The following is a 25438-nucleotide window of genomic DNA, read 5'->3' as shown; positions in this document are numbered from 1 at the left end:
CTCAGCAGAAATGAACACTCCTTGAAGAAGGGGGTTGGACAGTTCTATGCTTAAGTCTGCTGTCAGAAAGCACTTTGTTTTTTCGAGCAATCCCTGTATTGCTTCAATTTTCATTGATTCACAGGAAATTTTCAACACATGAACCACAGCAGCAATTGCAGGATCATTCAGAAATTGAAAGACATGATTTATATTATCAAGGGTTAAGATCTTATTCTTTGTTGCAAAGTCTATCTCAAGTTGAAGAGCCTCAATCTTTTTAGCAGCTTTGTTCAAAGGTTGTAGAAATACAGGAATGACTGGGATTGACAAGACTCAATGTCAATGACATTTGTTTCGATTGGAATGTGTTTTGTTCAATAAGCTGCTCACAAAGAAAATCTTGTCAGAATCTTTTGAATTAGACTGACGGTGACATGTAATGCAGCTGACTGTGCGGCGGAAGACAGAAGAGAGTTTGTTAATTCCTCTTCAGTTTTGTTCCTCAGCATCTCTATGCAATCTGTTTCCCTGATATAGTCAACAAGGTCTGTCAAGTCTTGTACACCTGTCATGTTCTTGAACATTACTTCGCTTTTCAGATTAAGACAGCTGGCCAGAAGTCTAAGCACGTGATTGGAACTAAAAGTAGACTTTTCACATAATTTTGCCACGAATTCTCCAATGCGAGTTTCACACAATGACCTAATGTACTCTGCAGCAAGGAAATTACTAAATGCTTCATGCTGTGTGATAACAGAGGACAAAGTCTTCTTTGATCTACCAGGTTTATTATATTTTGCATGCCTACCACTTTCTTCTTTGCATTCATTATCCACAAGAATTTTTATCAAATGTTCCTCTCCTTCTTAATAAGATTGAGCTGACATACGGAGCTATCCTTTCTTGACTCAATACTTTTTTGTTCAACCATGCTGAAAGATTTTTCAGCACATATTCAAACACAGAAGCCATCTTCACTCTATTATGATCCACGTTTTGATCAGCAAAAAACTGACATATCAGATAAGCATTCAGGGGGCTCCTCATCAAATCTTGTACTGTGGACGTGGACTTATCCTTTGTTGCAAGAATCTCTGAAACTACCCTGGCTGCCTTCGAAGAGTAAACTTATTGACAAAGTCACTTCCATAGTTCCTTTCAAATCCGACTAATGAAAGAGACCGATGAAAATGCCAGGTATATTCTTCCTCTAACAAGTCTTTGAGCCTTAAAGACCTTGTTTGGCTTGTTGCAATAACTTTACAACGGCGAAACAACTGTCCACGTAACATTTGTTCAACATCATTGGAAACACATTTGGTTTCCTGTTTCATTTCATCCAAGCCATCTAATACAAAAAGTACTTTGTCTTGGTTTGATTCAATGTACTCTTTCAACTTTTCTTTGTCAATTTTGAAGCCTTTGGGAAGCAATGAATCAACAATTAAATCAATTATGTCACCAGTAAAATGGCGTAAACGTAGATAAAACAGTAACTTTATGTGTGACAGAAAGGAAGCCTGGTGTCTAGCCCAGTCATATGCAAATTTCAGACAAAATGTTGTTTTACCATATCCAGGATCTCCTTCTATCAGTATTCGTCTTGGATCTCTGTAGTCTTTGTTGGTGGTAAATAGGTCTTTTTTATCAAAAGGACTATATTTTTCATAATGCTTGAGTTGAAGACTGACTTCTGCATACACACTATCGATGGCTTTTCCTACCAGCCATGGCAGAGTTTGAAAGTTGGATAAATCTTTCTCATATATGTCACGTAGTTCCCTCTCACATTTCTGAGCTTCTCCGGCAAGAGGATCTAGTCAAGAGAAAGCAATGTTGACATGATGATTGAAATCATGAGCAAATCCTGTTTTTTAACAAAATTTTCTTCCTGATTGTGAACGTTGATTTCAATTTAATTAATAATTGGTATAATGGTGTAGGACACAGTGCTGCTATCAATATTTCTACTTGAGGAGAGGGCCTCAGGAGTGCACGCAGCAAGGGCAATTGATCACAAACCGTATCCTGGGACAAGGGAAGTTGATGGTCATGATATGCACCATTCCTACAATCTTGACTGACATCAAGTTCTAAATTATCTACATTGAACATATGTTCCCTCCATTTTCCCTACCCTGAGGTGTTTGAGATATTTTTGTAGCCTGTGAGTGGGGAATTTGACATGCTTGGAAACAAAATGTACAATTCCCCTGTCAGGCCAGCACTCTTCCCACTGGTGAAACATTGATATGTACATACAATTCTCACTGACAGTAACCCATACTTTAAGGAAGTTTAATGACCTCTGCATTTGGATAATTTGGTATCTCATTTGTTAAAATATAAGTTTCCAGATTAATTTGTTTGTGGTTCAGACATACCGCCCTCCCGGTACTGTAGAATCTGATGATTGATGAGCCACACACTATGAAGGGCAGATGCGGCATGTATAGAAAGAGGGATGTGATTTGCCTATGAAATGGAAGATTCCCCAGGATATTTAACCCTTTGAGCACTATAATTTTTGCCCCAAAAATATCAGGGCAACATTTTACCAATTTTCATGAATTTTTCTGTAATATTTTCTATGATTTTGGACTAAATGGATGTAAATTTTCATGGGCTTCACTTTTTGACCAAAATTTTGGGAAAAATAAGAAAAAATTGTGTACATCTGAAAGAAATAGTTGATGTTATATTGTACTGGTGTAAAGGTAACAAAAATCGACTTTGGCATTCAAAGGATTAAAATAATTACCTTCAAGACAAAATCTATATATACCGGTATGCCTAGGTAATTCATCACAAATCCAGATGAACCTACTAAGAATCTTTTATTCACCTGAGGGATCCTTTATTAGCACCGTAAAAGCTCACAACCCCTCCTGAGTCCTTAGTTACTAGCTTTGTAGATTCCCACAAGGAACGAAACATTATCAGCTTGCCCGGACTACTAAGTCCATTTTCAATTTATCACAAACCAAATGGAAAGTATTGTCGTGTGTGTGGAAGTGGGTGGCTGTAGTTTAGTCTCAATGGTAAGTATTATTTACAAAAATTACATTTTCCATTTCTATGACATAACACTGTACCTTCAAGATTAAGAACTGTGCCTAACAGAATCCAACAGCCCATAGGAGGTGGGAATTGACAAAAGTAACCAAAAATAACAGAAGATAACCCACATGACTTCCGAGACTGTATGGTTCTTCCTGTGAAGGACTCAGAGCCTACTACTTGTGTTGCTCCTGGCTTGTGCGACGCAAACAAGCCCCAAAGAATATATCTTCCTGCTTAACCCTTTGACCCCGGCTCGGACAGAAATGTCCGATGACGTCATAGAGTACCAGGGGGTCAGGGTGCAAAGGGTTAAAGGATCTAGGACATGTCTATGAGTATGAGGCATGCAGAGGTATCAAACACCAAAGAGACCTCCATTGCATTGCCTGGAGGATATCAGGCAGAGATATACCCAAGAATGAAGCCCATGATATTGAAACTGCTCTAACAAGGGCTGGCTAAGTAAAGAGACTCATCTGAAACTAATGAATAAACAAACCTGATAGTGAGTGTCAACAATCCACTAAAAATTATTGGCTGGAGAGACTGAAGCATGAGACAAAGACCAGAGCAAAATAAACAATTGTTTCTGCTCCCCTGTGTACCCTTAGAGCACTGAATTTGCCACTTATGCTGTCTTATGCTGGACAAAGAAACGGTTCTTTCTCCTGTCTATCCATCAGATTAATTAATCTATGAATAGCTAATGGCTGAGGTGGCTGTGATGCCAACCTGTTTTTAGCCACAAACTCAGGGTTAGTCAACAAGATAACAAGATCAACAGTGAAATGACAATGCTGGGGCTGAATTGACAAAGCATGCAACTCACTGTCTACCTGAAGATTTGGCTACCTGCAGTACCTGTAGGAAGACAGTCTTACATATAGAGAGAGATATCTTAAGTCAGCTGACCATAGAGCCTCAAAAGGTGAATGCAATAACACATTTATTATGAAAGACAAATTCCAATGTGGTATTAAACAGCATGTCTAGTCTCGCTGAAGACAGATTGTCAATCAAACCTGAGAGAGACTGATTTAACATAGCTACGTCTAGTCCTACCGTAATAGAAAGATAGCCGCTCTGAGGGTCTTACTAATGGACAATCAGCATTCTTCTAATGAAACAGAAACAGAAGAAATCTGCTAACTGAGTAGGCATAGTACTGAAAGGATCAATCAACCTAGGCTCACACCAGTTACTACAGAAAACCCATTTTGCACTGTTGGCATTTGTAGTGGAAGGTCGATAGTGTCTGGCAATATGCGAGGCTGCTTTTGAAGAAAGTCCTCACAGAAACAAGGGCTGCTTATGATGTCCTTGCTATCATCACGTTACCTCCTAAAGCACTGGAGGGAACAACTCAAGCCTGACGAGGTAAATTCAGCAGTCTCTCACTCTTCAGTTTGAGTAGCATGGGAAACCAATGCTTTGTGGGGCAATACAGAGCTATGAGAACCAGGCTTCACATTGACCTGCCACCATCTTGGCCAACACTTTCCCCAGAAGTGGCACTGGAGGGAATATATGAGCAAAGATACCCCTAGCTCAGACTGGTAGCATTGCAAAATTCTGCCAAGAGATCATAATGGAGAGATGCGAAAATTTGCAGTTTGTGATTGTGATGAGTCGCAATGAGATACTTGCGAGACCTGTCCTAAATGGCACAAATGTGATCAATAACAGACTGACACAACGCACACTCAAGGTGAAGAAAATTCTCCCTTGGGAGGATGTTTGCCCCAAAGTGTTTTGAACACCCAGAATGTGAACTAATCAAATATTGTGAAGTTGGCACCACTTCAGAATATCCTAAACTAGATAGCACAGAGGGGATACTGTGTGCTGCCCTATTTTTTGATGTCTGGTACCACCATGGAACTGTCAGAGCAAATCATCACAACCTTGTTGCAAATTTATACCTGCAATTCAGGGTGAGAAACACTGCCATCATTTCCAACAAATTGTTATTGTGGGAAGCTTGATTCTCGGACAACCGGCCGGAAATGTGATTGTCCAGATGCACTCACTAACCAAGGAGAGACGCCTGTATGAAGATCGAGACACCTACTTTAGGAGGGCACAGCCTTGCCCCCTTGAGCACATGTCACTGGATAGCTATCACTGGTGGTGAAATCTTGGTGGTGGTGTGACTTCAATAAGATCTGTCACTGTCCCTATGGATGTTCTCCACAGGATGAGCAGATAGATCTGGTAAATAGGCCTCAGCTGAAGCTTGCCTAGAGGTATGAGATGAGCCTCATTAACCACAATAGGCTGAGAAACTCTTTTGCTGTGATATGCATTGACTCACACACTCAATGAATCAGATTTCTATTTTCAGAAGATTTTTCAGCATGGGAAGAAAACTACTCTGATTAAATCCAACCTCATGCCTAGATTTGACTTGTCCACTCTGGGAATGAAATTAAGTCGATAGCCATCAGCTGGGTAACTTGAGTGGAGCACAGAGTTGAATGGGCTGCATATTGACAACTGGTGTACCGGTAGGTATGTCATCAAGGTGCCTATCACTCAGGTGAAAATCTTTGGAGTTGTGGCAAGGCAAAACTGCATATCCACAAACCAGTACACTTTCCAGTCTACTACAAACTGGAAGTAATGCCAGAACTTGGGATGGATTGATAAATGGAAATATGCTTCCTTGAGATCTACCGTAGACTTGTAGTCCATGCCCCCAGTACAGAGTTAGCTCTGCGTGGCAGGGCTGTGTGTTACCGGCGTTATATGGCCTCCCACCACAGCCCTGCTGACTGCCACAGACAAAACCGCTGGTAGTGCCTCGGAAATACGGTACGCAGTTTCTCCACCGAAAACAGCCGATTTTTAATCCAAAACTTGCATTGAACTTCGTTTTCGAGCACACCCACCTCGCCTAGGTACACGATTTGCTCAGCCGCGCTCGTAAACTTACACAAAGCCTACTTTTCTCTCTCTATGTGAGGGAAGCATTCGTATCCACTGCCACTTTTCATCTCATTCAACCCATGAGCACTCGGGTGAAAACCAGCCTTGCAAACAAAAAAGCATTGCGATATCGAACTTTGAAAGTCAACGTTCTGAGAGGAGTGCAACAAGAGAAAATTGTGAAATATGTTAAACTTCTGAAGAGAAAAAAAGAAAATTATTTAGTTAGTAGAGAATGATCATCGTAGATTGTAAATAGCAGTGTGGTGGTTAGAAATAAAATTAATTACAGAGTGCTACATCGCCATGTTCTTTTGTTTGCAAGGCTGGTTTTCGCCCAAGTGCTCATGGGTTGAATGATATTAACAATGGCAGTGGATATGAATGCTTCCCTCGCATAGAGAGAGAAAAGTAGGCTTTGCATAAGTTTACAAGCGCGGCTGAGCACATCGTGTACCTAGGGCTAGGCGAGGTGGGTGTGCTTGAAAACGAAGATCAATACAAGTTTTGGATTCAAAATTGGCTGTTTTTCCGAGGTACCACCAGTGGTTTTGTCTATGGTAGTCAGCAGGGCTGCGGTGGGAGGCCATATAACACCGGTAACACACAGCCCTGCCACGCAGAGCTGGTGCAGTGTGTGCCTGATAGAATTTATGCACTCCATACAGAAAGTATATCCAGTCTTAAGTAAGAATTCAGATGGCTGAGATCTAAAATTGGTCTCCAGCTGGCTGGTTTCTTGGGAATCAGGAAGAAATGACTGTAAAACCCATCATCAAACAACATGATCAAACGTATACATCCCCCCGCACAATGGCAATGGGAACAAAAAAATCAGTCACATCAGAATATTTCACACCATAGAAGTCAAGTTTTGGAGCACATATTTCGAGGGTGGTCTCAACACAGACATTTTTGCCGGCACCCTACAGCATATTTCTAGTGTGATAAATCTCAAATTATATGCATCTTACTTACCCTCACCATGTGATGCTTGTTCTGCACCATCAGTACGTGTAACAGGCTGTGATTCTGTAATCAAGGAGAAAGAGGTCCTTCTAAGCAGTGTGAATATTTAAAGCTCCATGGTTTTGATTGCTGCAGTTAGCCAGATGTTTATGCAGAAGAAAGTTTCAGTTGATGACATAGAACAGGGATAATTCAGATTTTTTTATCTATCCTGTCTTACATCACACTGTTAGCAATTTGGGCTGGTCCTATTTTTTCCACTGTTGCTCTCAAATTTCGTAAAATATGAATTTTTGAGTGGATTTACAAATTTTTTTTACTGCTAGTTCGTAAAATTATGAGCAAAATTTCATCTCCCATTTCATAGTTGCGAGAAGCCACTTAAGACCCCCTAGCCTTAGCCACAATAAAAAATTGACATTGTTTCGTAACATCAAATTTGATTAGTCAGGAGTGCATTTTCTGGAAGTTTTTTGGCCAATAGAAAATGCCCAAAGAAAACTGATATACCACTGTAAGTTGTATTTATCATGGCAGTCAAGCATGCATGTCATAGCAATCGGCTGGCCATTTTCTGTTCGGATTTTCCAAACGTAGACTGACTATAACTGTGTACAGCAAGTTAACGACAAGAGTGGAAAGAAAGCTGATAGCTTAGAAAACAAGATAACATACACAAAGAAGCCCTGAAAGAATACAAAAAAGGAGAAGATTGACAAAGTGCTTGAACTGAAGCATTGAAGGTCAGTACACACAGTAGCACATGTATGCATACATACCTATCCAAAGAGAGATGACTTTGAAAATCAAGCAGCTCAAACAGGTCACTCATCAAAGATATATAGGACATTTAGTGAACTGTGTAATGAGACTGTGAAACATGTACACCATGTTTGAACTAACACAACTATGGAGAGGTATTTAATGTGATTCAAGTGACACTAAAGTGTAAATCCAAGTATGAGAGTGTAGGAATAGGAACACAAAGTCATTTCTGGCAAAGTCAATCAAAAATTATACTTATTATTTTTACTATAATTTGGCATGTCAGTGAATTTACATGAAAAATCTGCAGTAATCCATATTTTTAAGAGTAAATACAGTATTTTTGGCTTTTCATATAATTACTTATAATTACTTATTGCTGTTTATGACATATAATTACTTATAATTACTTATTACTGTTTATGACCACTGTTTTGTTGCAGTGAGATACATAAATGTTCACTTATTACTTCTGAATCTTGGTGAGAGTGTGGGACAAGACTGGATAAGTTTAAAGAAATTGCTAATTCATCTGTAGAAGCTTAGCATTTGTATTTCTGTGTCTCATATTTTCAAGACTGTTGACTTGCATTGATAAAGTTTTTTTGACATGATTCCATGTCTACTCTTCATGTAATATTGTTTGCTAAAATAAGATTTTATTTCTCCTTCAGATAACTCATATATGGCATTAGCATGACAGAGAACGACAGGTCATGATATACCAGTATGAATGGTGCAAAAGGGGAGAAGTTATAAAGGTTGCAACTTCATCACAAAAGACAACAGTTACTGTTGAAAACATGCCCAAATACTGGTAAAGGAGAATGGCAACCGCTGCTTTGCTTCAGCTAGAGACAGTGCACATTTGTAGATTTTTCTGAAACTTGTGAAAGCTCCAGGCAAAATTCTTTAACTTCCGAATAAAGGAATTGTTATCTCTGTGACTTTGAATCGCACTTCTGTTGGAACCTGAGATTTGATTGAAGGATGACAATAAAGGTAAATGAAGTATTAATTCATGTTTGTATCATCATTCAGTGTAGTCCATTCAAAATAGATGTTGCTTTTTGCTTGTACAATGTCGCACCTTGCAAATCCCAAGTTTACTTACAAATTTTGAAATTTACCAAAACTTTTGAGACTCACTTCGTAAATTTACTAAGAATTTTCAGAAGCCAGAGGAAACACAGCAGTCCACGTGATAATTCACAGTACCGGTATACATCATAATGGCATATTGTATCTAGCAAATTTGCCAAACATACATTTTATACAATAAAACATAGAGATGTCATTGAATATATAATCAGTGTTTTAGCCAGGATCCGCCCTTGTGACAATGTCCCAGAAATGAAGCCCGTTGTCCTGCATTCTCACATACCGGTACTATGGGTCTTTTCAAGTGCACTTATGAATCAACTGTGTTGGGTGAAGTCTGCTAGTATTATCTGGTACTGGCGATGACCTTTGTTTTGCATGATTATTTTGAGGCTTATATTTACATACTTTCTAAGCTGTGATTAAAAATGCTGCACTTGTACTTCGTTCATACAGGCAAAAATTGAAACGTTTCAGCGACTTTATTTGTGATTTGTAAACACAGGGGATTAATAGTTTGGGTCCGCTCGTGTCCATACTCACAAAATTAAGCCATTGTTTTGATATTTAAGACGTCTTAATGCGCCCTCTCGAGTTCAAAGGTGTGTATGGCCAAGCATACTGCATAACAAGATGGCTGAAACGAACGACGTCGTACTGGCTGTAAAGAATGTGAAAGAGGCTCCCCACCGAACTATCCAAAATGTTTTTGTGTCGAGTTTGTGTTTTATTCGTTTCTAAATTGTGTTCCTACATTCTTATCCGATTGTTTGTGTTAATAAAAATGTTTGTTTCGCCTCGCCATAAGCTTTCCTCACACAAACAAAACATTACCGTCCACACTAATCCAAACTTCCCTACAAATATCCGAGGCGAAACAAACATTTTCATTAACACAAACAATCGGATAAGAATGTAGGAACACATTTTAAAACGAATCAAACACAAACTTAATGACTCAATCAAATATTTTTGTTCCCAATTAATAAATCATATAGACAATCTCAATTCTCGGTTTATGGCAATTTTGTCGACTGATAAAAGTCTTTTCATCTTCAACATTCCATTCTAATTTCACCTACGGTATATAATATCCTAACATCCTGTGACTTTCCTTCTAAACGTTGATTTGCCTTGTGCACCAAAGAGATGCTGTATTTTATGCCAAATGATGAAAAATATGTGAAGAAATAACCATGTATCAGTCAGTACGGCAGGCGAAACCCGGACGGCCATACCGATTGGAGACAGAGCAGAGTAGATCGAAACGCAAACGGGGTGTTATTATAGGAAAGGCGGTGACTTATTTTACAGCTGAATAAGATGCTGTCTCTGGTTGTGTAAGTCTGTTGATCGAAATATATATATTTTGTTCCCAGTTGATTAATCATGGGGATGGCAGTCTCGATCTCCCCTTTATGGTTCGATATTTACTGACTCGTTCCCTCTCATTTTTGTCAATCAATGAAAGCATTTTCGTCTTCCATATTCAATATTACTTTGACCGATGTTACATCCTGACCTATACTGTCATTAGTTTTGACCAACGTACAAAGATATTGCCCATGCGTCCGGCTGATGAGATGTTTTGCAAAACGGTGAAGAAATGGGAGCCCGGGAGACATCGATGTCAGTCTTTCCGGACTGTTTACATGTAGCTAATAGGGGATATCAAAGGAGATGAATCAGTTAGTTGAATAAAACATAACTTTTCGGACTTATTTTATGTCAATTTTGTCAATGTCGGACTTTTGATTCAAGAGAAACCAGAATCACCTACAGAGATGTCTGTATTAAACACGACGAACAATTGGGAATAGTTTGTTATGCTACTGTCGGTCTCAGTCGTGGTGTCTCTCCCATAAATTTCGAAGCTATAGGTCTACACTTGTCGTTTCGATTCACAGGTAGCGGTACACCGATGACCAGATATTGTACTGTTCTTAAAACTAGTCTAAGCAATTTTACGACACTGCACTATTTGCCATCGTGTCTCCCGTGAACGTCTTGAATCTATGGACGTGACCATTGTTTTACTGCGCCCATTAGAGTGTAAACCCCTGTTCGTTACCAGCAGAATACTTTTTAAAGTTCTGTACATCAGTGTACACTGTGTGTATAAGCCCTAAACCTAGTTTAATTCAATTATGGAAAGGTATTAAAGAATAAAGGGTCGTTACAGTTGCTAAAATTGCGAGAAAAACGGCACTTTTTACTCAAATAGTCCTATTCACAAGCTCTATTGTTTTAAATCACGTCCATGGTGTGCTGTTGATTTTCATTCTTTCGTGCAATTTCATTCGCTTGAAGCAATTATCCTTTCATTTGACTGCTCTGTGGGACTCTTCTGAATATGTGTTTTGGATAAAAAGAACTCTACAGTGAAAGACATAAACTTCGACGGTGATAGGTATACAATATCGGTTCTCGACGGTGATAGGTATACAATATCGGTTCGATGTGTGAAGATATACAGATTACAAGTTATTTTAGAAGTTCTCAAAACCAGTAAAAATAAATCTGCGCGCCACTTATTGATAATTTCTTCTTGTGAACGTCCTTGAATCCGTGACCGCGACCATTGTTTTCGAAGTGTTCGACGGTGGATGATCGGTAGATTAATGAAGATATATGTTACTGAACTATCGTGTGATTGTTTAATAGCATGGTTAGGTAATAGACGGTGTAGTCTGTAGAGGCGATACGGCGAAATTCCACGGCCCAAGGGAGCGTACATCGCATGGTTTCTTACAACGAACCATAGACAGAGCCGTCGGTTTCCATAGCTACTACGTGAAATCCGGCCTCACCGATGTCCCGGGCCGATGTCCCTGTCCTGATTCGGAGAACAACTTTCAAGCTGCGTGTTGAGGTTCAGATGTCCGATTTTTTCATATTCAAAAGGCTTATTGATTTACAGAGAACGCCCGTCTTGTTTTTAGCTTTAACTTAGCGCAAGATGGCAATTGAAAATTCAAAGGCAAATAGCCAGTGGGAAAAAAATAGACGACTCGCTCTCACCAGCGGTCGAGGTCGCAATGAAAAAAAATCGAAGTCTCTGAAATCGGTATCATTGCTCCGCCATGTTTATTGTTGGTTGTACGGCCAGTTTAAAGTCACAGACTTTCTTCAAGGTAAAGTTCATATAATTGCCATACCGCGAAGTTCCCTGTGCATTTCAATATGTCTATTTGGAAGCAAAAGCGCCACGGACATTCGATCGATGGTGATGAACTTTCTCCAGGGCGTGACATGTCACCAGTTACGAACTTTACCGGTTTTCGATACGAAATAGCAATATATTATCAGCGTTGTTCACGTTGTGTTTTGAGTTTGATATGGAATATAACAGGAAAACACTAACAATTAGAGTGACGATAGAGACCATGCCCGATACGGAAAAATTGACATCAACTACTTGCAATGAGCAGTGACCTGAAACTTCAGACTGATATATAAATGTCGACAATATAAAACATTGAAATGCCGGAGAGAGAGAGGGAGAGAGAGGTTTACGCGTCGCGAACTGATTATACTCTTTCGGATATGACTTCGGTGTAGACGATACACAGACATCGAAAATGTACACCTACTTTCCAGAAATTCGACTAATCTTATAATAAAGAGTGGAACAAATCCAAAAGTGTTGGTGGAAGTAAATCTTCAGATGTTGGTTTTCTAAAGTTAGATAATACTTACAGAAATATGGTCGTCATAGTCTTCTTTTAAAAACTATTATCTTCAACACCACGTTTCTTATGATCGGTGATGTCATTTTTTATTATTTTTACTTACTTTCAATGCATCAAACGCTATAAGACTATCTCATCTGCCTGTCAAGGAGTTACAATATATTTCCAAGGGCTGGCACACGATGTCAACTTACGTGTCGTCCGTCGAGCGGCCGGTGCAGTCTCACAGATTGTTCCGTTTGTAATCGCGGCCACTTTGATTTTGATGTGACACCAACGTGCGTTTGAGGTTTTTTTGTTACGAAATTTGTCGACCTCACAAAATTTCACAGTCCATGCTTTGAAGCAGTCTCAACATGGCAAAAATGTCTCGCTTAAATTTCATCCTCGTCGTTCCAAATTAAATTCGACCACTAAATTATTTCGGCAGTTTTAATTTCCTATTAATTCGACGTTTTTCAAATCGTAATGAATTTTTTCTGGTCGAATTGATAGGGTTTTTGGTATCAAGCTTATCTCTTCGTCGGACCAGTATACCGCGAGATGTAGTACTGTGTTCGGCAGCCATGGCAAAAGTGAATTGGTTGTTGTTTGTTTTATGTTACAATACCTGTCGCGTGAGGGCGTTTGAAACGCTTCTGAAGCGGCTCAGTCTGTCCACACAGCGATTTGCGGATAGAGTTAATCCCTACAACGGCTCTGGTCGGGCCGACTAAACCGTCTCAAATCTGAAACGCTTCAGAACCATTTCGGAGTGTCCACACATAACTTTCTGTGTCAGTATTGGCCCAGAACCGTTTCAGAGACGTTTCAATGGCCTGTGTATGAACGGCATATTGATGTCATAACTTGTAATCTGACAAAGCTTTGATTGGCGGCAGTTGCGATATAGTGCTACAATTGCCTGAAATTAGAGCAAATGTAACACGGATCTGGTGGCTTGACTTTTGTTTAGTGAAACTAATTTGTTACAAACAACATTTGATCGACAACTTACAGATGTTGTCCCAAAATTTCCCCAAAAATAAATGGTAGTGGGACACAGAGGCCCCTGGTTTAAAATTCCTGGCTGCAACACTGTGTAATAGAGCCATTCCTAAATTATTTTTCACTTTATTTATTCCTTTCAAAATATTTTGTCACAGTAAGATGCTTACTCCTCTAGTGACCTTCTTAAAATATTGCTGACATTCTTGTACATTGTGGATGGTTGCAAGTACAGAAACAAACATGAATTGAATATACATCATAGTATATGGTTTATGAAGAGAAATTTCCAGAATTCCTTGAGTTCATGTGTTCAGGGGCCGTACTGATCCTGAAGCAAAGTGTACAATGTTTCATTGTATTTCAATTAAGACTGATCCTTGTAATGGTGCATGTCATGATGTGTACGTGAATGTGAATGAAAATGAAACAAATTCAGTAATGTCAGAGTATCGATCACTGGGGCTGGACTCATGATGAATGTATGAATGGGTGTACAGATTGATATACAGACTCAGCAAAATTAAATGTGGTAAAAAACTAATAAAGCAGCCCAGAAACTTCAAATGTTTATCTACTTACCTTTGCTGTGTGGTAGATGAATTGTGCAATGGTCACCAGCTGCTATTGTGATATTTTCATGACCATGGACTCCCATTTGTACACTGGGTCGAGAAACTCCTTTCTCATCAGTATTTTCACTTACTGGAACCATGTCTATTAATCAATATGGAAAGTAATCATTATTCTTTAATCAAGATATGTATGGTAGTTTAAAGGGACAAAGTCGGCCATTTTTCATGAATTTTGTTTGATGCAAGATACTTCTTATATTGTTTGACATATTGAAAGATACTGAATGAATGGGTGACCATGCATATATTGGACACCGGTTTTAGACACGATACATAAAACCATCGCAAAAATGAATTAATGGTCATGACCATAAATTCATTTTCGCGATGGATTCATTTAATTTGTCTAAAATCGGGGTCGAATATACCGGGTATGCATGGTCACCCATTCATTCAGTATCTTTCAACATGTCAAACAATATAAGTAGTATCTCGTATCAAACAAAGTTCATGAAAAATGGCCGACTTTGTCCCTTTAAATGTACGCCACTCCAGTTAAGAATACCTGTAACTGAAAGCTAGGTCACACTAAGTTACAATGCCATCTTTCACATTTGAAAGCTTCCTAAGTAAAAGGTGGTTACTAGAAAAGGATATATATGATGAAATTATGGAAACATTGGCCAAAGTATTTGCAGGTGCAAATTAAGACAGCCCAGGAGCAGACATTTCAAAACGATAGTTTCTTATGACCTGCACACCAAATTTACAGCAATTTGGCAGCAAATGTTTTTGAAGGAAAACATTGACTCTAAAATTGAATCAAAAGAAAAGTTGCAGCTAAAAAAATAATAAGGAAACATTCATTCACAATATAAAATTGATGACATTGTTGCAAAGTCCAACTCAAACATTTTCATGTGCAATCTGACTTGTTGTTGCATAGATGTGGCAAGCTTGAACACTGTTCACATTTTTAAAAAGTAATTTGCATATTTTGGGGACAACATACTCATTTGAACAACCTCTTCTTCCCATGACACATTTCCCCATTAAATACCTGACGTCACACTGGCAGCAGAAAAACTAAATAATATTTATGCCCAAATCCCTCAATTACAATAATGTTGAAAATGGCATTACTTTAAAAATAGATATACCAGAATAAACAGGAGATCTAAGATCATTTGAAAGTATTTTGCACCCTAGCTATAAATAACAATCATCCCTGTACCTAGGCATACAGTTGTCACTTGACACAAGGTGGCAATGCTTTCCAGCTGCTTCATGAAGTTAATACAATGTCATTTTACATTCAGTGATTTATCTAGAGGTACACCAATTGTGGAGACTGCACTAATAGCCAGATGTCATTGAAAAGTACTGTAAAACACTTTGAATGAGCTGTGCATGCTTTTTTAGCAATTTTGGAATTTGATTGCAATCAGCCGGTATTTAATTTACTAGCTGAAAAGACATCTTGACCACAGTAAATGTGGGGAAGAGTTTAAATTAATGGCATCTTAAATCAGCGAATTTAAACAGCTAAATTAGCTAAAAATACTGCCAATGATACGGTTGCTCACATTTGATCAGAATTGGTACATAGTATTATTCATTATTAGTACCACAGATCAATGATGAATGTTGTTTCTATGTGTTCAGTACAGCAAAATTCTATGTTGATGTTATGACAATGATTTCTGCACAGTACAACCAGAAAAACCAGAATGACAAAGGCAAATAAGATCTGCAACTTAGGTACTGGAGGTCAACTTTACAAACATGCATATCAACTTCTATAGCAATGAGACAAGCAGATCCTACATACCGGTACATTAGCAAATGTCACTAAAACAAAAATCAGCCAGAGAAGGCTTGACAAAAAGAAAATGTGGGAGAGTGGGGAAAAAATAATGTACAAAGGATAGGGTAAAAAAATTAATGCTACCTCTTTAATCTTCTACACCCCCACCCCTCCATATCAAATTTTCCATCCCTTGGTATTGACCACGTTTACATGAAGAGCTACGATGGTAGGAAATGTAAAGAAGGTGAGCTATTTACAACCTTGGAATTTTTTTAAATTATGCTATCAGTACTGTCATTTAAATGTAAACAGCACTTAAATTAGTTACAGACAGTGAAATGCCTTCCACTGTGGGGGATGATTATGACATCTGCAATTATCCTGGATCCGAATTTCTTATCAGTTCTTGTGTGTCTTACTTGGAAAAATTGCAAAAATTGTTCCGCAATGAAAGAATTTTACCTCAGCTTTGTTTTCTGATCAAATTTCACTACAAATTGATGTCAAATACGACAAAAATTATATTCATAGCTTTAACCACTGTCTCACAACAAATTACCTAAATCATACAAATTTGGTGAGTTTCCCAACACTTTCTGAGCAGAAGATTTATCATACTAATAACATCCTTTGGGACTTTTATACCAAATTACAAAGCTATCAGACAAGTAGTTTTTGAGAACAAGTTTTCTTGATCAAATATGACAAAATTGTCTTTAAAAAACAAATTTGCATATTTCAGGACTATTTCCACATATCCAACTACTGTCATCTGTACACCAATATAAAAGCTGTCTGTCCAGTAGTTTTAAATAAAAAAAAATTTTTTACAATTTTTTGATTAAAAATGACAAAAATTGCCCCAAATGGTAATTTTGCCAATTTTGCAATAATGTCAACAAATTAGAAGGGTAACACCATTGCAAATATCCAATCCAAATTTGCCGGCAGTTTCAGAAAAGAAGAATTTTTACTTTTAAGAAAAATAACCAACAAATTCAGCAAAAATGCAAAATTCAAGATATCTTCACGATATACATAAAACTGTATAAGGTCCGCCTAAGGTACTTGAACACTAATATTCAGAACAATCAAAACAGTGGTTCTTGAGTTATCAATATTGGTGACCATTATCAGTGCATGCGACAGGGCTATATCACCTAAGCCATGTTCTATCACTTTTTGTTCTATATCACGTGAGTGAGGCTCAGCCAATCACAGTACCTGGATAATACTTGAGGTGTAATAAAAGCATTTATAATACTACATATTATACTTTCAATTATAACTTTTCTACAAAGCATACTAGAATTCTATACAATGTAATTAACTCCTATTTTATGTAATGATTAATTACATGTATGTCCTACCTGTCCTATTTGATGGTGTTTCAGATATACCGATAGGCTCTGCTGAGGTACCGGTACATGTAACAAGAGCCAGCTCCGATGCTGGAGGAATTTCAGATGTGTTCATTGTGTCCTCATGCTCTGCAACAACAAAAAAAGAAACACAGATTGTTATATACACATGTAGAGTTTGCACTATACCATAAATATCACTGTTCAAAATCTCATTCAGAGTGTAAAACATTTGAAATAAAGTTAAATATGCTAAATTTAAGACTGTCAACAGAAGATGAAAGGAGAAGGGGATGCGAAAGTATTGCTGCCCCACGATACCTGTTGGGTGTAATATCATACTCTTATTTTGATTGAAAATATTACCAGCTCACAAATCAGGCCATCACTGCTCACAATCAGCTTGGTGATACATAACTACTGAGCCTAAACTGAGATTTTTTTTCCCCAAGGATAGAGATTGGCACAATTGCTATCCCAAAATGCTTTGCCCTCATTACTGCCTCTAGGCCATTTGTTATTGTATTTCTTTAATGATATAAATAACATATAAATAAACAAATATATATATATATATATATATATATATATATATATAATATATATATATATATATATATATATATATATATATATATATATATATATATATAAATATGTGTGTATATATATATATATATATGTATATATATATTTATATATGTATATATATATATATTATATATATATATATATTTTTATATATATATATATATATATATATATATATATATATATATATATATATATATATATATATATATATATATATATTATATATTTATTATACATCTACCATCGAGAACAATAGAATTTAGCGTGCGCTAAAAAAGCCGTACGGAACTCGCGCCCGTTCCGTACGGCACGGTTTCAAGGCGCCCCATTCCCTGCGGCTGTATCTGCGCGTTCACTGTAGAACGGTTTCAAGGGACCCCTTGGACGAGTGCCAGAACAAGTCTCACGCGCCCTCTGTACGTACGTATGTGTGTAGTGCACACACTCCAAAACGTGCAGAAGCGCGGCCGAGGTAGCGTTCCACACTGGCGCGATAAAATCGGAAGAAAAATTGTTGACATTGCACGAAAACGGTCACGACTCCGACATTTTGATGCCCCGATCAGGAATGTAAGATGTATAATAATAAGGTTATTACGAAAATACTGCAAAGGATGCACTCGGACATTGGCGCCTCGCATCGCCCTCCGCTTCGCATTAGGCGATTGCGCCAATGTCCTCGGGCATCCTTTGCGGTATTTTCGTAATAACCTCATAATATATATATATATATATATATATATTATATATATATAATATATATATATATATATATATATATATATATATATATATATATATATATATATGTATATATAATATATATATATACATATATGTGTGTGTATATATATATATACATATGTGTATATATATATATATATATATATATATATATATATATATATATATATATATATATATATATATATATATATATATATATATATATATATATATATATATATATATATGGATGCATCATGTTCTATAGCCATAAGCTGGTTTATAGGTGCTGATTAAAATTGAGATAATTTATGCAAAGACATTAATTATGAGTTACGGCATGTGTTGTCCATTGGTACGGATGTTGGGCATGCTAGATGAAAAGGATGCACACTCTTAATTGTGATCTAGCAGACAGCATCTTGCACTTTGAAGGTAATTGCTACTGTGCACTTAAAGGCCCAATAGCTGTATCTTTTAGCATTATTTTTGTGATTTTATTTCAAAACTAAAACAAGTTCGTGGGAATGTATTCATTGAGGGGTGTTTATACAAGTAGAATAAACTGTCCACTGGGACTGCATGTGTAATTTTGAGCAAGATAAGTAATAAATGTTTGCCCAAACATAAAATGGCGCCCTCATGCAAATAAAGCAAAAACACAGTACGCAGTGCATATATGCATTGGAATCTTCAAAGAAACAACAGAGTAGTCCAATATAATGCTTAAAAACAGAGTGCTCAATTCAGGGTGTTTTATTTACTCGTAAAGCCTTGGTCACCAAATTCCAGAAATGAATGACAGCGCCGTAGTAAAGTACTGTCCAATCAAAAGTGAACATGTCATATTCTGTAGACATTTCGTATGTTTTAAAATTCAAATTTGGTAACACAGCGGAAACCAGCTGCAACACAAAATCTGCTGTGCCCTAGGGCATTTATATAATGTGCTCTAGGGCATTTATAGGATGTTCCATTACATTGGAAGGTTATTTCACAAATAAAAGTTTTAATTCATATCCTAAACATGTTACATTGACAAAGGGGACGGTTGACGTAAACACATTGAAAACGAAAGCGTATCATTTAGGGGCGATAGTTTTTAAGTCGGATAAAACCCTCGTACTCGGGCTCTTCTTTGGGTTGGACTTTATATACCAGAAGAGCCCTCGTACTCGGGCTTTATCCTATACATAGTGTTGAATGTTTTCCACTGGGACATCATATGCTTTGTTTTCTTTGTAATATTACCAATTTTTAAAAATGGGAGGAAATCAAAATAATGGTTAAAATTTAAATTTATTTGTCCAATTTTTCAGTAGTAAAAGACTCTATCCTTTAAATTTTTAGAATTTAAAGAAAACCAGAGAAAATAGAAAGCCTTCTTTAGGTTAACAAATTTCAAGAGTTACAGCTACAGGGGCTTTAATAGTGTTGTTTAATTTGCATCATTTTTGCAAAGAAATTTTATTAGTAAATGATGTCTTTGTGTTAATAATGTACAAAGAACCTTGATTGTTTGATTGATGTGCACTTTACTTCAAAATATAAGGGGAAAGTGGCTTGCAAGTTTTGGCTTATAGCTTCCACACCATAGTTTTGTGCTCGGTTTTGGCTGCTAGCTTCAGCGGAGAAGCAGACTTTATTTCATTGCATAACCTTATAAAACAGTTTGATAGAATTTATATCCAGTCACTGGTGTATGTGCCTTGTGTGTGTTTTGTGTAATAAACCAATCTTTATCTCTTGAACATGCACTTAAACTCACAAAGCGGAAAATCTTGATCCAAGGGTTCGATTGAGATTGCCCTTAAATTTATTGTTCCCTATTGTTAAACAATAACAATAGAATTCGGAGATCTTCCCGGTTTTCATTCAAGCGCTACTCATTGCCAGTCTGTCACATGGCATCTATTTTTGAATCAGGAATTCGTCATAGGCAGTCAAATTGAAAACAGTCTATGCATCTGGTCATACTTGAAAAACATTATACATACATAGCTAGCACTAATATTTTGATTCCTAATTTTCTATTTTGAAAGGACAAAACTTCAGATATTCATGGGGACGTTCAGTGTGGCAAGAGTACGGACCTGGAGCATAAAAGTTGGGCCTGAGGTAGCTCTACGGGTACCTGTGTTCTAAAATTCCGCTCTACGCCTATATGCGCCTCATAAACCACCGGGGACTCGTGCTCCTTGTTTTTTTTGTTTATGCGTGTTTGTTTATCGCTTGTTTATTTGTTACGGACTTGTTTTTGTGTTCATATTTGGCAATAAAACTTTGAGAACGGTGTTTGTTTCTTTAGTTTGTTTGTTTGTTTGTTTACAAATACAGTCAATAAATGATACTTTAAAAAAGTCTGTAATACCATCCCACATATGAAATAAAGCACATCCCGCCTTTGCCATTTTGGGATTGCATTACAGAATTTTAAAAGTATCATTTATTGACTATACTTGTAAACAAACAAACAATAGGCGCAGAGCTCAGAGCGGAATTTTTAGAACACAGGTGACTGTTCATGCCAAGCTTGCTGCGGATCCGTAGCCACTCGCTTTGCTGGTTGTGTTGGGGGAGTGGGGCACTCCCCCAACACAACCAGCAAAGGGAGTGGTAGGGCTACGGATCCGCAGCAATGCCAAGCGAGTGGCAGGCCGCAGTTGTCTACGTTTACAAGCCACGCCACCGTGCACCGCTGGCTACCGTTTGTAGCTTTTTTCCTTACCGTTTGTCTGTTCCTCTGATCTCTCGTGCGACGAGATACTCCCTGGGTCTTGTGGTTGAGCGCTGGCTTCCGCGGCCTCTGCCGAGAATTCCGCCATATTGATCGCGGTAAACAGCGCCAGTCTCGGTGACCCCAATTGCTGGGGTCGCTACAAAACTTAGCATTTGAAACTGATTCAGACTCAAATGCACCCAGCATCTGATTTTTGATCAAATCCACAGAGTGATTGGACTGTAGCTGATTGATCGAAAATTGATATTTCCTTACTTTCAAATTCTGCCCAGTCAGATATCCTAGTGAAAACCCTGTCACAATACCCATCCAAATTAAACAATATACTATGGTTGGACTCTGGTTATGTAGATTTTCCTATAGGCCTATTTTGTTATGACTTTGAATTTCATTATATTGCTTTCACCTTTTTCAACAATGAGGCAACTGATGATAATCTAGCATGGTACACCAGGATTTGAAAGTCTTTACTATTGCTATAGTTTTGTACATTTTACAAATGCATGTATTGATATTTAACTTTCCTATGTTGTAGGGAGTCAGTCAAAATATCTGTGTTAGAGAGGGGGATTACTCAAATTCCTCATGGTTGGCAGGGAAGGGTTACTCGAAATTTCAGAGTTTCCGATGAAATTCCTCCGACCCCTAGGCCGTAAATAATGACGGCTCCCTAAGTCGAAAAGGAACAAAAAAGATAAACCAGATGTGAGCTGAAAATGCTCACGTGATTCAGTATTTATTGCAATTTCTTGTGAATTTAAACATTTGCCACATATTTGCAACTTCATTGAAAGTGTTATGATCAACATGAACACTATTCACTACATATAATTACAAGGTCATTAAGTATATAAACATGTAATTAGCCAAAATAAAAATTCTAATTTATTTGACTGCTGTCATTGTATTACCAGTTTATGTAGTGTAATTGCCTTTGGTCAATTCCTTCAAGCTATATATGCCAAACTGTGATTTAAAATTATAAATTAGGTGACACGAAAATACAAACTATCTTTCACCTATACAACATAATTGTCTCATCAATAACATAGCAAGTTTCATAAACTTTTTAGGGTCCTTTCAGTTTTATATCCCTAATTACCTACTAATATATACATAGACTGTTTCGCTAACTTTGGTCGAGTAAATCCAGGTGTATATCCCTAATTAGTAAAGTTCATTAAATATGCAAATTTAGAATTGTCTTAAGTACTTTCAATAAAGTTGTATCATAGTATCTTCCATGTAGATACATGTAGCATGTTTCGTCAACTTTGGTCAAGTCAATCAAGATATATAACCCTAATTAGATAAGTTCATTAAATATGCAAATTAGAAATTGGCTGAAATTAAAAGGCTTAATGACTTTCAGTAATTAAATCATAGTATCTTCAATACCAAGTTTCGTCAATTTTGATTGAGTCAATTCAGATATATCCCTAATTAGCAGGGTTCATTAAATATGCAAATCATCAATTAACTTATACGTCACACCTTTATATCTTTCACGGCGGATGAATCCTTGTGAGATCAACATTTGTGGCAAATCTCATCCAATTCAGTGCAGCCATTCTCATTTATGTCTGTTTCTTTATCTAAAATAATTAATTATGCAAATGTGCATGAAATATGCAAGTCGCGCCCACCAAAAACTAATCAGTTCTTGCCTATGTATTAAATTTGATTCTGATCCGATAAGCCGTTCTTGAGATATAGGGGACACAGACAGCCAGACAGACAGTCAGACAGACAGACATCGCTGCGACACAGCTCACGTGTGTGAACAACATTAATATTTGTACTATTGTAGGTAAAGAATTCCTCTTCCTTCCGTTAGTTTTCTCCTCTCCCCATTCCTGACCGAGAAATCTCCTAGCTTCCCACTGCCTTCTACCAACTTCAAGGTCCCCGCTGCTAACTCATTCCAACGCGCCAGTAGGGTCTTTTTTTAAGTTGCTCGCTGAGCGAGAGAATGACATTGACCGCCCGATATTATGAGGAAACATTGTCCGCCCGTCAGTTCCCCAAATTAAAAGCAATGAAAGTTTTGACCCCTGCAGGGACTCATTTCATCATTTGCCATCATCATTGGCATAATCTATTGATATCTAGGAAGAATTGTAGTGATGGGATTTGCAGTAAGGTTATCCCCTGAACTATGGAAGACCGGTCACGACATGCGACATGCGAGTTTTTTTAAACTGCGACCTGGGAGTTCTTAAACTGCGACGTGCGAGTTGCAAAACTAATATGGCGTTTGCATACATGTCATTTCGTTCTCCTCCTAACGATGGATTACAGAGGTACAGAGGAGCTTATTTCTGCATACTTCTACAATGGATACACCCTGGGAGAAATAGCGGCCACGTTAGGACTCCGACATGTATGGAAGACCGGTCACGACCTGTGACGTACGACCTGCGTCTTTAACTGTGATCTGCGACCTAACCCTAACCCTAACCCCTAACGCTAACTAACCCTAAGTTGTGCCCTTACAATTTTTCTGTCCCTTGGCCTAACCTCCAGGGTTGAGAGCGAAGTAAGGCTTTTACGAGAGAAAACCTAACCCCTAACCCTAACCCTAACCCCTACCCTAACCCTAACCCCTAACCCTAACCCTAACTGCAGATCGCAGTTTTAAAAACTCGCATGTCGCATGTCGTGACCGGTCTTCCATAAGAAACTGAAGACTGCTGTATTAAGAAGCTTGTATGAAATTGCGAACTCGAGACTGCAGTTAAAGTACATATATATATATATATAATATATATATATATATATATATATATATATATATATATATATATATATATAATATATATATATATATATATATATATATATATATATATAATATATATATATATATATATATATATATATATATATATATATATATATATATATATATATATAAATATATAAATATATATATATATATATATATATATATATATATATATATATATATATATATATAATATATATATATATTATATATATATATATATATATGTTTCAACACTCGGGCCCCAGCCTATAGGTATAGCTGCCGAGTTAAGTAATATTGTTTGATGTATAATATATATATATATATATATATATATATATATATATATATATATATATATATATATATATATATATATATTGTTTGATGTGTATATATATATATATATATATATATATAATATATATATATATATATATATATATATATATATATATATATATATATATATACACTCACACATATTCATGTGGTATCGGTAGACTGGAAGATCCGTCGCCCGAGGGCGTCCTCGAGCGACGGATCTCTCAGTCTAGTCTTCTGGTTATTTGTAAGCAAAGTGTGTGAAAACTCTGACCAAAAGTTGCTTGACAGAGTTTGCGCTCTGACCCAGTACGATTGCAACAAAAGATTCCAAATCCATCATATAGCAATGGCAGATCTTCCAAGACGCTGATGATCGCTCTCTAATCATGCGCTGTTTCTCGGGTTTGTGAAATTCTTTTATGACGAATATTCGAAGTTTACTGTTTGGTCTTAGTATTGACAACTAACAACACGACTCATCCAAAACAAATCAAACAGCCCAAAAGAAGGCGAGGGTCAACCGTTCAATTCCTCAAACTTTGCCTGAACTTTATTGTATTTTTATCAAAGCATTTTAAAGTCAAAATATTTTACACCTCCTCACACAACAACGATGAATCCACTCAGATGACGTAATTTTTTAGAGAGAGAGAGAGAGAGAGAGAGAGAGAGAGAGAGAGAGAGAGAGAGAGAGAGAGCGAGTGAAGTAGCAGTAGTAAGAAGTTATAATAATCTTACCTTTGTCAATATGATTCTCTGCTGATAACTCGGTGCGTGTTCTTGAACTGATATTTCGAAGGGGGTTCTCTGCTTTTAAGCAGTGCGAGGTCCTTTGTTTTTAGTAATAGTGTAATACTGTTCATAATAAAGACTTGATAAACCTCAAAATTTAACCATAGATGGTTATATAAAACGGTTTTCTCACAAGCTTTGCCAACTAATACATCGTTAAGTTCAAGTTGGAGAAATGCCAAAAAGTGGAAGTCGCTGGCTATTTCGGGAGTGGAGGGGGGGGGATGTAAGCCTATTTCTGGATGTACCGGTGTTA

At 37.2% G+C, this 25438-nt stretch overlaps 1 protein-coding gene across 1 annotated transcript; it reads right to left on the bottom strand.

Annotated features, from left to right (window-relative positions):
• Nucleotides 1–46: 46 nt before the first annotated feature.
• On the bottom strand, nt 47–21448 carry LOC139127873 (baculoviral IAP repeat-containing protein 1-like). Its single transcript, XM_070693731.1, has 5 exons — nt 21282–21448; nt 17243–17362; nt 14070–14204; nt 6952–7005; nt 47–1798 (listed from the first exon to the last, which is right to left on the bottom strand). The coding sequence occupies exons 1-5, from the start codon at nt 21376–21378 to the stop codon at nt 1083–1085; spliced, it is 1122 nt and encodes a 373-aa protein (XP_070549832.1). The 5' UTR covers nt 21379–21448; the 3' UTR covers nt 47–1082.
• Nucleotides 21449–25438: the final 3990 nt, after the last annotated feature.

Source organism: Ptychodera flava, unplaced genomic scaffold, assembly GCF_041260155.1.
Source record: "Ptychodera flava strain L36383 unplaced genomic scaffold, AS_Pfla_20210202 Scaffold_38__1_contigs__length_1544198_pilon, whole genome shotgun sequence".
NCBI lineage: Eukaryota > Metazoa > Hemichordata > Enteropneusta > Ptychoderidae > Ptychodera > Ptychodera flava.
Note: the sequence above shows the minus strand (reverse complement) of the source record. Positions and strands in the feature narration are given on the sequence as shown.